This window comes from Aspergillus candidus, assembly GCF_002847045.1.
Source record: "Aspergillus candidus strain CBS 102.13 unplaced genomic scaffold BDW47scaffold_55, whole genome shotgun sequence".
NCBI lineage: Eukaryota > Fungi > Ascomycota > Eurotiomycetes > Eurotiales > Aspergillaceae > Aspergillus > Aspergillus candidus.
The window spans coordinates 69,662-83,633 of record NW_020194060.1 but is presented as its reverse complement, the minus strand read 5'-3'; the positions used below and the strand labels follow the sequence as shown (position 1 = coordinate 83,633).

General features: G+C 51.1%; 8 protein-coding genes across 8 annotated transcripts; 5 read left to right on the top strand and 3 right to left on the bottom strand.

Annotated features, from left to right (window-relative positions):
- The first annotated feature begins 335 nt into the window (after positions 1-335).
- Positions 336-1,820, top strand: BDW47DRAFT_70822 (S-adenosyl-L-methionine-dependent methyltransferase). Its single transcript, XM_024819658.1, has 4 exons — positions 336-550; positions 607-730; positions 802-1,410; positions 1,466-1,820. Exons 1-4 carry the CDS (start codon positions 374-376, stop codon positions 1,774-1,776), a joined length of 1,221 nt encoding a protein of 406 aa, XP_024668876.1. The 5' UTR covers positions 336-373; the 3' UTR covers positions 1,777-1,820.
- A 34-nt stretch (positions 1,821-1,854) lies between these two features.
- On the bottom strand, positions 1,855-3,889 carry BDW47DRAFT_111391 (cytochrome P450). Its single transcript, XM_024813943.1, has 4 exons — positions 3,551-3,889; positions 3,320-3,492; positions 2,966-3,218; positions 1,855-2,899 (listed from the first exon to the last, which is right to left on the bottom strand). The coding sequence occupies exons 1-4, from the start codon at positions 3,720-3,722 to the stop codon at positions 1,881-1,883; spliced, it is 1,617 nt and encodes a 538-aa protein (XP_024668875.1). The 5' UTR covers positions 3,723-3,889; the 3' UTR covers positions 1,855-1,880.
- Positions 3,890-4,172: 283 nt separating this feature from the next.
- On the top strand, positions 4,173-5,218 carry BDW47DRAFT_111389 (uncharacterized protein). The gene has a single exon (XM_024813942.1). It carries the CDS (start codon positions 4,283-4,285, stop codon positions 5,045-5,047), a length of 765 nt encoding a protein of 254 aa, XP_024668874.1. The 5' UTR covers positions 4,173-4,282; the 3' UTR covers positions 5,048-5,218.
- A 46-nt stretch (positions 5,219-5,264) lies between these two features.
- arp1 (scytalone dehydratase arp1) lies at positions 5,265-6,008 on the top strand. The gene is made up of 2 exons (XM_024819657.1): positions 5,265-5,449; positions 5,517-6,008. Exons 1-2 carry the CDS (start codon positions 5,351-5,353, stop codon positions 5,934-5,936), a joined length of 519 nt encoding a protein of 172 aa, XP_024668873.1. The 5' UTR covers positions 5,265-5,350; the 3' UTR covers positions 5,937-6,008.
- Positions 6,009-6,723: 715 nt separating this feature from the next.
- On the top strand, positions 6,724-8,315 carry BDW47DRAFT_111387 (S-adenosyl-L-methionine-dependent methyltransferase). Its single transcript, XM_024813941.1, has 4 exons — positions 6,724-6,982; positions 7,039-7,289; positions 7,349-7,797; positions 7,866-8,315. The coding sequence occupies exons 1-4, from the start codon at positions 6,794-6,796 to the stop codon at positions 8,180-8,182; spliced, it is 1,206 nt and encodes a 401-aa protein (XP_024668872.1). The 5' UTR covers positions 6,724-6,793; the 3' UTR covers positions 8,183-8,315.
- A 2-nt stretch (positions 8,316-8,317) lies between these two features.
- BDW47DRAFT_111386 (flavodoxin family protein) lies at positions 8,318-9,370 on the bottom strand. Its single transcript, XM_024813940.1, has one exon. The coding sequence runs from the start codon at positions 9,294-9,296 to the stop codon at positions 8,325-8,327; it is 972 nt and encodes a 323-aa protein (XP_024668871.1). The 5' UTR covers positions 9,297-9,370; the 3' UTR covers positions 8,318-8,324.
- Positions 9,371-9,799: 429 nt separating this feature from the next.
- BDW47DRAFT_111385 (class I SAM-dependent methyltransferase) lies at positions 9,800-10,932 on the top strand. Its single transcript, XM_024813939.1, has one exon. The coding sequence runs from the start codon at positions 9,832-9,834 to the stop codon at positions 10,795-10,797; it is 966 nt and encodes a 321-aa protein (XP_024668870.1). The 5' UTR covers positions 9,800-9,831; the 3' UTR covers positions 10,798-10,932.
- Positions 10,933-11,052: 120 nt separating this feature from the next.
- Positions 11,053-13,168, bottom strand: BDW47DRAFT_111384 (FAD/NAD(P)-binding domain-containing protein). The gene is made up of 4 exons (XM_024813938.1): positions 12,904-13,168; positions 12,335-12,811; positions 12,013-12,241; positions 11,053-11,922 (listed from the first exon to the last, which is right to left on the bottom strand). The coding sequence occupies exons 1-4, from the start codon at positions 13,066-13,068 to the stop codon at positions 11,057-11,059; spliced, it is 1,737 nt and encodes a 578-aa protein (XP_024668869.1). The 5' UTR covers positions 13,069-13,168; the 3' UTR covers positions 11,053-11,056.
- Between the last annotated feature and the right edge of the window lie 804 nt (positions 13,169-13,972).

The following is a 13,972-nucleotide window of genomic DNA, read 5'->3' as shown; positions in this document are numbered from 1 at the left end:
TACGGGCGCAGCCAAGATGAGGGGAAGACAACGTTCTCGATCTGGGCACTATATTTTAGACAGCTATGGAGGTATCACCAGCGTTGCGAGCATAACACAGCCGGTATTGGTAATACTATGGTTTTCTTTACCTAGGTACCCTAAATACTTCGATCTGCTATCCGCCAGGGCCTTCTGCCAGGCTCCAGCAGGCAGTGCAGCCAAATGGTGCTGCTAGCGCGCTTCATATTCACGTAGACGAAACCTTGTTACTCTCATCACATTGTCTTTAGTACTTGGAAAAATAACCTTCTAAACAAGTCGAAAAGTCTATACCGACAGCGTAGTTCAGAGGCATTGCCTTCCCTCATCGTTGTGTTACCTTCTTATCAAAATGGCGAGTAAACGTCTCGAGACACTCTGCAAGTCTTTGACTCGCGAAGTCGGACGTATTTCATCGCAAACTGGAAGGGACGATTATGATGCCAGAAGAAAGGTAGCGGACATCGCCAGAGAGCTCATCAATGAGACGACTCACCCCAGTGACGTCGCTGCACAGTACACAATAAATGTATTTCCCCTCTGCTGGAGAATCTCTCATTTGAACCGTTGCTTATGAAGCTACAGATGGCAGAAATGGCATGCCTGCGTATGTTTCAGAAATGGAAGCTTTTGGACAAGATCCCCGCCAGTGGCAGCATTTCGTACGAGGATCTCTCCGCCAGCATCAACGCTGATAAGAATCTAATTGGTGAGTCTGCTATATCACCCTTTCATACAAAACGATATATGAAATACAATGATCTGCTAACCTCATCCAAGCCCGCATGGGCCAAATGCTCGTCGCGACAGGCAAACTCCGACAGACCTCCCCATCGCACGTAGCTCACACTCGCCTGAGCACAGCCTTTGCGCATCGATCCCCTCCAGCCGTATGGTTCTCAATGAGCTTCGACGAGACTCTCGTCCCATGGACTCAATGGCCGCGCTACTTTGCCAAATACGGGCCGCGACAGCCTAGCGGCCAGACCGCTGTGCCGATGACTTTTGCAGAGGGGGCAGATGGCGAGTTGACGTGCTACGAGGTCATCGCGCGGGGTGGACCGGAGCGGATGGCTGACTTTGCTGACGGGATGCAGGGGATTCCGGAACTGATGCCTGCAGCTGGCATATATGACTTTGCGTGGGTTGGGGAAGCAGTGGCGGAAGGTGAAGTCGATTCGGATATGCCGCTCATTGTAGACGTGGGGGGGAATCTTGGTCAAGCGCTTCTGGAGATCATCGCGCACACTGAGTCGTCGATCCCGCCTGATAGATGTGTTTTGCAGGATAGAGCGGATGTCATAGCTGCTGCAGACGCGTTGGACAATCCGGTGTTGAAGAAGGTACGTAAAATGCCCGTTGATTACCACCAGGGGCAGCCTCTCAAAGGTGAGCATACCAACCCCTTCCTTCCACTCGAACGGTCTGCTCACATGTTGAAAAGGAGCTTTGATATACTATGTTCGCCGGTGTCTCCACGGATTCACCGATGAGGTTTCCATCAAATTGCTTAAACACTTGACCGCTGCTCTACCAGCTGACCCGCGCGCAAGAGTTCTCATCTGCGAGCAAATCACAACGACGCCGCCAGATCCGTACACGACCATGATGGATATCTGTATGATGAATGTCGGCTCCAAAGAGCGGAGTGAGGATGACTTTACGAACCTAGTGACTGCTGCTGGCATGAAAGTGATCAAGTTTCATCGAGGAGAGGGAGTTGCAACGCACGTCATTGAATGTGCAAGAGCTTAGTCTGTTGGCTTGGATAATATTGGCAACCACCCATTAAATAAAATACCAGTCAAATGTCAATATATACGGTGGGCATGTTAACAGTAACCTGTGAGCTCGTAGCTCTAAAATTCTTTACCTAGATCTAGTCCCAGTGGTACCGTTACCCCTTCTCTCCTCTTAATCCTCAAATCAATACCGGACTGTCTAGGGAACATGCTGTTATGTACTTTCCATTCCCGGGCTGGATCAGCCAATTCAAACTCAAACACCGCAATCAAGGTCGCCACCGTCTTATAAACCTCCATCGTAGCAAAGTTAACACCAAGGCACTTGCGACTTCCAGCCCCAAATGACAAGTCACTGCTGTTCATCAAACGCAGCCGATCCTTAAAACGCTCCGTCGACTCGTCTTCACCCTGTAACCAGCGTTCGGGTCGAAACTCCTCAGCGTCGTCCCCCCACACGTTTTTATTCCTGTGAATTACGTAGGCATTAAAACCGACTGCCACACCCTCGGGGACGAACGAGCCGTCGGGAAGAGTTAGCCCCCCAGGTGGTACATAGCGCTCCTGCGCAAAGCAGCTTCCAGGCCACAGACGCATGGATTCGCGGATCACAGCCTCAAGGTACGGCACGGCGCGCGCCTGGGAATAAGACACGGGCAGCTTTGTAAAGCTGGCGTCGAGAATTTGCGCTTCCAGCTTCTCCCATACCCTCCTGTCCTTGAGGGCGAGGTAGAAGATGGCGCGCAGTGTCGTAGCTGTCGTGTCCACTCCAGCAGCCACATTGACAAGAATGTACGACATCAGACGCGGTTCGTCGACTACTTCCGGATACTTCTTCATGGCGTCGAGATAGCAGTCCAGGAAGTCGGGCTTGGACGGGTCGTGGTCGTCCTCGCCGCTGCGCCGTTTCGTGAGGTGGTTAAAGGCGGCGTTAGCCACGGGTACAAAACTCGGTGGGCCTATGCGAAAGATGGGGTTTTTGTCGAGGAATCTATCCAGACTAGGCTGCATTCCAACAGTAACCAGATAGTCCATTACTCTCGCAGACGTGTCCACCATGCCGTCAAAATCGAACGCGTGTTCGAGGTGGCCGGCTCGCCTGCTCCACGTGCTCTGCGCAATAGTGTCCCAAGCGTCTTTTGGCACAGTCGTATGAGATTAGCTGTACGTGGGTTTTTATGGAAAAGTAGGTGGAATCTTACAAAACGAAGCCCATTCGTCAAATTTCAGTGGCTTTCCAAACCCAGCAAGTTCCGTAAACTGGTCATCTAGCTGCTTGACAAAGAATGCCAGCACGTTGTTGATGTGCGGCTCCATGACGCTGACGCCCGTAGAAGAGAAATACTTCGCAACTGGTTTCTTGATCTGTGCATGCTCGGCCGGGTTGCACTCGCTGAAAATGTTATATAGAACTTTGTTACCCAGCTTGACGCCTGATATGCCGTGCCATTCTGTCTGGTGCTAGAGTTAGTGCCACTTACCAATGTTTAATTTACCCTTTTTACGAAGAGAATTTCCAAGACAATATGAGAAACTGTTGGATGAACAGAACGAACCTTTTTCCAAACACCATGACTATCGAGACACGTACTGATCAAGGAGGGATAGTCGAGATCCAGGTAGTTCGGGGCCATCCTCACTACCGGACCGTATCTTGCGTGCAAGGCATAGCTCACGAGATGCATCGATCCACCTGCAGCATGGTACATGCGCCAGTAGTTTGTTAAGGCTGTCGAGGATCAGCGGTTAATTCTTTCCACGTCTAATTGTCGAAAGAGTTGACCAACAGGCAAGCAATGGACCGCGTCGGCTGCGAATCGGCGAGGTAAAATACGGAATCATGTACCAGAGCAAGATAGCCACCAAAAGAATAGCGAAGAATGTCAAGACGGGATGTGTTGCAAGTCTCGTCACGGCCATCATAGAGCCCTCAACCTGTGTGAGCTCGGTCGTATCCATGATGGGTTTGATTCAAGGAATTAGTGTCAGTGATGTTTCCAGCATAGCAGTCTCCAAGAGGAGTGGTGTTCATGCTTCAGATACAAGGAGACCAAGTCAAATCATAGCTAGCTCAAGATTGCAATGCATACAGCGCTGCAGCGCAGACCCAGCCGGTAAGCTGCCCGTGGATCTTCATCCCCAACACTTCGTGATTACTATCTTTGCGAGACTAGTGATGGTAGTCGTAATATATGTGCATTAGATACTCTACAGTACTTTACATACACGTCAGTACCAGCGTCTACTCAGACAAGGTTTGCGAATACATCCATGCAAAGCATCTCCACCCCCTCGCGTGGGATGTATAGTAAGCACTAGCAGTGGCAAGCAAAGTACCAGGTAATGCCTCCTAGGTGCATGATGTGCCTGGTGTGCCTTACATCAGACACTACCTGGTCTTCCTTTCCCCCTCCTCCTACTTATGATGTTGGCTATCTATCAAACCCGTATTTGTTCAATTCGCTGGAAAACGCGACAGTGACCTTATCATCTTGACAACTCCATCAATTTCAGAAACCATGTCCAACAATTCAAAAATCATCCAAATGTGCGTGGCGGGCCAGAGGAAGAAAGGATGGTCGGACGAGCAGTTCGCCCACGAATTCACAGTCGTGCACGCGGAAATCACCAAAGCAACAGCCGAGAAAGCACCAGCCCTTCTTGGCTATCGGCAAGTCCTGGCAATCCCAAGGCCCAGAATATCCGCATTCAATATGAACAACAGCACCTGGGATTCCCAAGCAGTGTTGACGTGGTCGAGCATTGAAGAACTTTCCTCCCTCCTGAAATCCGAAGGGTATCGCGCCAACGCAGGAAACCACGTCTTCACCGAGCCAGACATCGTGGGATCTATTTCCCAGGTTGCTGGGGAGTTTGTGTTTGATCCGGTCGGGTACAGCAGCCAGGAATCGCGCTTCATGGTGTTTGTTTATATTCCGCGGGCGACCAGGAGCAGTCGGGAGCTCGTTACAGAGCAGGAGGTGGCCCAGAGACTTGATAATATTACGAAAATAGGTGCTGGAACGGGTCTTTTGAGATACGTCATCAATCGTGATGTGACCCCTTCGGACCCAAGTCAACTGTTTGATGGCACTCCATTTACCAATGGTGACTGGGGAGTGATGGGTGTGACGGAGCAATATTGGTTCAAGGACGAAGATACTGCGTCAGCCTTCTTTGCAGACGAGGCACGCGTGGATGCGTTAATGAAAGTACCCAGCTCACTAGACGGTAAAAGTTGCGTTGCTGTTGCTGGTCAAGAAACGGTCCTAGTTAGCAAATAATCGGCTTTGTAATATATTTTTATTAATGAGAGCAGAAGAAACATCTGGGCTGATGAAACCTATACATGGGAACAAACTTGGGCGCTCAAGAAGGGGAAACTGTTTTTACTTAGAGACGTTCTGCAAATTCGGCAGCACCGGGGGATTTCATCTGTACCTACTGGGTTGACGATGTACTTTACCTCCAGCTATATAAAAGCCTCCACCACTCGGCCAACGTTGGTTCACCTTCTACATCTCTACAGGTCAATGCTTGTATAGTTACCTAGAATCTATACTCCTCCCTCAAGCACTTTGTTGATCATGACTTTCGACATATACATCCCCGAGAATCTTGCCTTCTCCGACTATATTGCAGTGATCCAGGTCGCGAGAACCTGGGCCGATGCCCAAGACAGAAAAGTCAATTGAATATTGTCCCCCACCCCCTCTCCCCAGACCACGAGCACTAATACAGTTCTCTCCTCAGGATCCCGAAAGATTCCTAGCCACCGTAGCACCAGAGGTGACCATCGACTACAGCCTTCTCATCCCCGCATGGAAAAGCAAGGTCTACACGGCCGACGAATTCGTCGCCACATGGCTGGCCCCCGATCGCGTCGGACTGTCCGTACTGGCAACGCAGCACCTGCTAGGAATGCCATACATCAAGAGCGCCACGCGGGATGAGATCGTCGTGGAGTTTCAAGAGGTGGCCTCCCACGGGCGGCGCCAGGATGACGACGGCGCATTCGGCGGCAAAATCGGAGAGACGGCTGATGGGAGGGGGTGGGTGGAGCATCGCTACGTCAAGATTGATGGCCAGTGGAAGATTGATCTCATCAAACCTTCTATCATCTATATGGCTGGGGATTGGGAGCGAGTTCGGCGGGCTGAGGGGGCGGAGTAATGCACTGTTAGTATGTACTATCATGCGTGATTCGGTGGATTGGCTGTTATACCTTCTATAGCTGGTGGTTACAGTTTAAATTACAAATGATTTGAGTAGGGACAAGATACAAGGTTGGCCTGTTTTTCTTACTGGCTCCTCCAGTTCAGTAATCAGGGCTATCATGACAGTGCGGTCCCTCATGCCCCCTTTCACATTCGTGATGAGCAATGGGAGCCTAATGACCTCTCACCCGAACTACTCCGTCGACAGAAGGTAGGAGGAGCTTGAGAGTTGCATCAATTGACTCAAGCACGATACCCCACTTGTGAAATCAGCACTTATGCATGTTGTTGGAGAGATAACACATTCGCAAAGGGTGATCGGCCGGCCTATCCTCCGAGTAAAGGATTTTAACCTTTAGCCTATTTGTGTTTCTGACCAGATAGAGTTTATAGAGATAGTGAGATTTTAGTGTGACAGGGGGCAGTTGATCCCTGCAGAATGTTATATCTCGTCTATTAAGATAATTACCATTTTAATTACCACTAGTGATTGTATCTTGAGGATAGCAATGAATGATTTATGTTACAAGCGTCCACATTGATGCAGCTTACTGTTGGTCTATGGTGACTCGTAGCCCAATCATGGCAGCCACTGGACCCCCTTGCAGGCAGTCCCAAGAGGGATATGTGTAGGACTACAAACTAGGCCTGGCACTGACGTGGAGCTGGAGCACGAGCACTGAAGGAGGGGCTGGACCAAGAATTAAGGTCCATGTTCCAGTACAGCTCGCGGTGGTGTGTGCAGACAGAAACTGCTATCAAATCATATGCCCCATCCCAAAAAACATCGCGATACATTTTGACCTACGGACCATGGACCCAGAAGTTAGTAAACTGCTCGCGACGGTAACAAGTCTCGGCGAGACTGTAAAGAAGCATGCAAGCACCGACAAGGAGAGCCCCGCGAGCCGCGAGTCAAGGAGAGAGCTTCTGAGCGCGGCGCGACAATTGACCAATGAGTTGCAAAATGAGGGCCAAATTGTAGAAGGATACTTGTACGGGGTAGAAATGAACCCCCCTTCCATGTAATCTCAAGTCAATGCTAATGGAGACACCAGACGATCGACCCCCTGTTGCTTAAGATGGGCATTGACCTGGGCATTTTCCGGAAACTGGTTGACAGCTCCACGCCCGTGACACTTGGGGAGCTAATGTCGGTCTCAGGGGCCGACGAGGTGCTGTTGGCTCGCATCATGAGAGGGCTTTCTTCAATTCATGCGGTGCGTGAGGTCGGGGTTGAGCTTTATGAGCCTAATAAGGTCACCCGTGCTTTTACAACGGTCAAGGGCCAGTCAGGGCTGGATGTTTTGTGAGTGTATGTCGGTTTTTGGCCACAAGGACAGACATTCTAACGAAATTGTTAAACAGTCACAACATAAACCATCCCGGCTGGCAGTCCCTGCCGGAATGTCTTCGAGCAACTGGCTACAGAAACCCCACAGATCCAGCTAAGATGTGGTTCGGCAGACAGTTCAACGGAGAGCCTTACTTCGATTGGCTGGGGAAACGCCCAGAGCTTCTCAGTTCGTTCCACCGATTCATGTCGACGCAGCGGGACGGACATGCCCACTGGCTCGACTTTTATCCGTTCCAGCAACAGCTACTTCCTGACTTTGACGCCGGGGATCCTGATGCCGTCTTTATGGTCGATGTGGGTGGTAGCGTAGGCCATGAGATCCAGGAAGTCAAGAGACGCTATCCAGGCATCCCAGGACGCATGGTACTGCAGGATGTTCCGGCCACGATTGCGCGAGTAGACCCTGAGAATGGCATGGAGGCCATGGCGCATGACTTTTTCACACCGAACCCGATCAAGGGTATGTGACGACACTATTACCTTCCCACTCCTAGGTCGAGAAGTAAGGCCAGGCTAATATGAAGACAGGCGCTCGAGCATACTACCTCCGCAACGTGCTGCATGACTGGGACGATGACCGCTGCTGCGTGATTCTGAAGCATATCCGAGACGCCATGACGCCGGGATATTCTGTGCTTCTCATAAATGAGTTCAGCATACCGCGCAAAGGCGCCTGTTCATTCGCCACCCACTCCGACTTTATGCTCATGGCTATCAATGCTGCTGTGGAGAGAACTGAGCAGCAGTGGTACCATCTTATGAAGTCAGTCGGCCTGCAAATCAAAAAGATATGGACGCTGGAGCCGGACACTGAGAGTCTGCTGGAGGTTACACGTGTGGACTAGGGCTAAAAGGCTGCGATTGATTTCTTTGGAGAGCGTGGACGCTAAGATTAATTTCTTTTGTCCAATTTGCGTTGTCCTGTACATGGAAGAGGGCTTCTATCTATATATTTCTCAATATATATTTCGACGTGAATACCTATTTCTACCTCCCGCCTCGGCTCGGCGGCGCAACGACCCAGCTCTGGCCCAGCTTTAGTAACTCATTTTTGATATCTAACACCTTAGTGGAAGCCCCTTCCGCTTGAAGCCCTTGCTCGAGATCCTGCAAATGCTTCTTCAATCCAGACCTCCTGAGCACAGAGAAGCTCTCGCCCTCGGAATCAGTCACAAACTCAACATGTCCATCGTCACCGACGCCCATCCTGCCTTTGGCGCCACAAGTAGCGCACTCTACCGCGTCTCGACCGACAAAGTTGAACATACTGAGATGGCAAATCGGACACATGCCCCGCGGACCGACATATGTAGCCTCCCCTTCCGTCGTCGCCTGGGCCTGCTGCGCCAAATTCCTACCCAGTTCCTCAGCCCTAACCATCGCCTCACTGTTCAATAGGAAACTATCCGGAACACCCGTGCCAAACACCTGCATCTGGTCGACAATTTGGGTACCCAGAGGGAAAAACACCTGGTGCAGCAGGGGCAGCGTAAATGGCGCCCACTCGGTTGTGAAAGCTCCACCCAATGTCACAAGCGCAAGGACTCTCGGCTTGAAGATGCGCTGGTCGACTAGATGGCCTTTGCCTGCGTCAACCAGTTTTTGGGCCATCGTCACGTCTTGGAATGGTCCTAGCGTGCTGTCCTGGAAGCATTTGACCTCCCATGGGATGGTGCGCGTTATGCACGGAGCACCGAGGATGATAGCGTCGGCTTCCATGATCTGGTCGAGTATGAATGGACGGTCGTCAGAGACTGGCCCAGTGCTATTCGACTTTCCCACTACGGGGAGAGGAAGGTGGCCATCTAGGGCTCCAGAACCGATTGACAGCTCCTTGAGACGGACTAAGGAAATGGTCGCTGGTGTTTTCGCCGCAGTCTGGGCCGCTCGAAGGGCGGCGAGAAGAGCTTGCTCTGTGTTGCCCCCGGCGGAGCCGCCGCTGATGCCTAAGAATCTCATATTGGAGGGCAGAATTGTAGGTCCAAACTGCTATGTCGGTCTCACTGACGTGGGTAAACAATTTTGGTCCCGAGAAATGCAATACGGACGCATACAGTATTTAGACATTACCCATCTTACTAGTAGGTCAGGGGTGAGTTGAATCCACTCCGTAAGCCAGGGGTCTCACTGCAGACAACCATATCGTGTCTCATTTGGATCCACGGTGAGCTACAAGGTTGAGGAACTGCAAGGTTGAGCACGCGCGGTGCGGGGTCGCATTAGGTTCTATACGCCAATTGCCTAAGAAAGTTAGTGGCTTGTATTTATGTACATTCGAAATACACCCAGGCGAGCTACTACTTGGCTGTACTGTTGAAACTCAATCATCGCACTAACACAAGAGTTGGCCGAGTGGACGATCCACAGTATTACAATAGGCGGCGAGCTGTGCGACTTGTATAAGTGCAACGTATCATACAACCCGAGCAATAAAGCTGCTTACTTACATACTAGCCACTCATATTCGGTCCAGCACCATCTCCGTGTGTTCGAAATGGCTACGTCAAACGCAACAGACGACCTCTTCGCGAGCTACGATGCCGAGTACTGGAACACCTACCTAGACGCTCGTCCAACGTACTCGTCCGACTTCTACAGCATTATATTTGAACATCACGCCCAAAAAGGCAGTGACAGTTGGGCACTGGCGCATGACGTGGGCACTGGGCCTGGAAACGTAGCGGCCGTGCTCGCACAGCGCTTTGAACAGGTCATCGCCACAGACGCGAGTCCTGACACTGTCAACGCCGCACAGAAACGCCAGCAACAGACAAACAAGATCAGATTTGCAGAATGCAAAGGCGAGAATCTAGCTCTCGCAGGGCTATCACCACCACGCACCGCTGACCTCGTTGCCAACGCCGAAGCAATTCCGCTTATGGACGCTGAGGAAGCCATCGGGTGCTTCGCAGAGCTACTCGCGCCCGGTGGAACATGCGCGGTGTGGTTCTACGGGCGGCCAAAATTTGCTGGGCCTGATACCGCCGTGAACGAGGCGTGCCAGCGCATCTTCTATCGCATCTCCACGCGGTTATTGAACAAGATAGGCGGCGTGAGCGGGCCGCTTTGGGAGCGGTCTACGCGCACTATTGCCTCGCAGCTGGATAATGTTGCGTTTCCTACTGCGCAGTGGCGAGATGTGGTTAGGTATAAGTGGAATTGTGAGCAGACTACGATGCTCTTTCATGACGAGAGTCAATTTGGAGGACCGGTTGAGAGGGTGAATTGTGTAGGGCCTGCCGAAGAGGTTGTTTCGAAGACGGACCCTGGGTTTTGGCAGATGCAGTGGGGTGCTGCTGAGGTGCGCAGGTGGTTCGAGGCTCATTTGCCCACTTGGTTTGAGGATAAGGCGGAGGATTTGGAGCTGGAAGGCTGGTATGAGGAGTTGGATCGTGTCTTGGGAGGCAAGTCTCTGCCGGTGACTTGGCCTGTGGTTTTGCTCCTTGCGACGAGGGTGTAATGTGTGTCTTGCGTCGAGTCTGGCAATATAGTATTCGACAAACCGGTTTTACTGTCTAGACTTATTGAACGAGACTTGATTGGTATCATAAGGTAATCACAGTTGATATACTAGCGAAGTACTGCAGAAAGCCACATTATACACCTTGGAGGGAAAACAATTGAAATACATTCGAGTGTATTATGAAGTAACTTGAATATTCACAGTAAGGACAGTGAAAAATATCACTAAAAGTCACCAAAACATAGTACCCAGTAGACTACCATCTAGATGGCTTGAACAACGACGTAAATATCCACAACACCAAATGCAGAGACCCAAACACTACAAGAGGCACACCAGATAACACAATTTGTTTAAGCAGCCCACCTCGCCGCTTAACAACATCCCACAGCTCACCGCTCATAACGTCGACCGCTCCATCCCACTTCCAAGGCCCGCATAAGCGAAACTTGGTATTGAACTCAGCCGCGAGCAGCCAAACCAGCGGAAGACGCCACCACTCCTTGCGCGAGCTTCCGATCCTCACAGCATCCATAAACGATGGCGAGGCATTCATGTCGACAGCTAACTGGTTCGCGTAGTCATCGTGGCTGACGCCGTACTTGATGCGCGCATCCGACGGCATGCCAAGCCGATAGTGCGGCTCGTCCTGGGGCAGAAGGGGCTGCAGACGCTCGGGGGCGAGAAGATTCAGCACCCAAAGCTGCGCCTGCAGTTCTGCCAGGGGCGGGATCGCGCCGAAACCGGGTCTAACGAACCCGATGAAGCCCACGCTTGGCTCGTCCCGACGCCAGACGTCTCGTACGTCTAAGTCCGAAGTGCTTGGGTATGTCGAGTCGAGGAAGTCAAAGCGTTGGGTGTAGCCTGTGCCGAAGACGAGTACGTCGGGTCGTACTACCTCGGCTTCTTCCATGCGCTTATACTCTGGTCGACCGTTGTCGATAAAGTGGAGCACACCCTCGCTGTCTATGTGGGACGGCCAGGGCGCTATGTCTATATGCCGGCCGTGTGTCTCGGGGATAGGCACTTGAACGATGCTAGAGCGCAAACGCTGAAGTATCGTGTCTTTTCTGTATGGCTTGCTGATATACGGCATCGCTTTGCTGGACTTGGTAAAGATTACTGTAGGGATAGATAAGTTAGTAGCTGAACTTTTGTCTTGGTGAAGTACCTGCTCAGTTTGAGGTACCCCAACAAAGGGGAGGGACGCACCATTTGATGTATGCCATCGTGGAGAAGGATAACCGCCCACCCACTGATCATAACCGGCACTCGTACCAGTCATGAGCCACATGCCCTGCTTAACCAAGCTGTCGAATACGTTCCCTGGAAGATTTCCCCACTTGTGGCTGGCGTGTAGATATGTATCCACTGGCACAGGCGGGTTCGGCGACTGTAGCTGGCTTGCCAGGGAAGGGAATACAACAGGGCTAGGAGTTCGCTAGAACAGTATTTGTTAGTTGCACGTTATTGCAGCGAAATAGCAAAAGCAGGCGGTAGGGAGGAAGGGAGTGAATTGTGAGTATCAGCGTACCTTAGCAACAACACTGAATCCGTCGCGATGGCATATGACGACCCTCTTAGTTGGCGCAGTCACGGCCAGATGAGCAATATCCATGGCAGTTTCTCCCGTGCCGAGGACGACAACCGTCGTGTCGGAGCCAAACTGCTCGCGCGACTTGAAGCCAGACGAGTGAAATGACTTGGGAACCTTGTCGATTCCCTTGATTGACGGTATATTGGGTGTTACGTGCAGACCCGAGCAGACGGCGACAGCATCACATAACCACGACCCCTCCTTGCCATCCTGCGTGGCATAGCTGATGACATGGGAGCGGCCTTTGCGTCGAACAGCAGTCACCGTGGTCGAGAGTTGTATATATGGCCACAGGTCGAACGCAGTGGCATACTCGCCGAGATACTCGAGGTATCGCGCTGCGGGCAGGTAATCGGGATCGTCTTCACGGGCCCGGAAGTCGGAAAACGCTGTGAGGTACTTAGATGATACCAACTTGATAGGAACAGTCAGTTAGTCTTAATCAACCATGTATGTGACAACATTGTCTGTTGTTGCCCAGCTCTGAAAGGCCCATCCATACATACCTCGGCGTCTTCATACATGCGCTTGAGAAAGGTGCCGCCTATACCTTCTTCTGCTTCAAACAGCTTCGCTTCGACAGGATCCCCGCCAACAAACTTGTGCGCTTCAAGTAGATGCTTGAGCGTGGTCAGTCCGCCCGGACCGCCTCCAATGACGGCGACTCTCATTGTGGCAAGTTGCTACGCAGTACTCTCTTTGGATCTGAATGTGACCTGTTGCACAGAGGCAAAGCTTTCAACTATAGAACGAGAAAATCAGTTATACAGGATGCCAGACCATGTTGGCGACTGAGCAAGGGGTCTCACGTCAACACACGTGATGAATATCTACTTATACGAATGAAGAAGTTGCTCAACGTAATGACTGTAAAAGCCTCTGTGGTTGCGGATAAGGAAGCCAGTCTACTTCATGCAACCTTGGCATCAGCTCCAAGTCCATTCGCAGTTCAAAAACATAAACTTACAAGATGTAGGTAAGAATACTGTACGTGAAATACCGCCTAGTAAGCTTACTCTACATGGAGAAACCTAGTGATCTTAGTCTACAGGGAGCATAACCTAAGTATAGCCGAGCAAGCACACTCTACCCAGGGTTGTCTGTACCACCTATCTAATCTTGTAACTAAGTTAGGTTGCCATTCGTATGCATAAGTGCGGATTGAGCACGTTAGAGACTATAGATACATAGATTCACACTTTGGTTATACGGTGTCTTAAGAAGCCTCACCCAATCATTGCACGTAGCGCCCAGGAGTGATGATGCCCGGTACTATGCTGACCTGCAAGGGGGGTGTTTTCACAGAGTTCATCACAGGTCTCTAGAGTTTACGACCCACAGTAGCTAAAGTAGGGCTTATGGCTATAGTTGGTATACAGGGGGTTGCAGGAGCGCAGATGAGCAATTACCTGTTTGATTAGGGCTTGGGTCTACCGCAGATTTAGCCGGCCGCGGATGCCGCGCCGAACAAGTGACCCCTGTATGATATAAGACACTCGTATGCTGGAATTTTATATCACACTATACATCAGTTCTCACCGCAGGATTGGGTCCCCTGCAGATGCTCAAAGAATG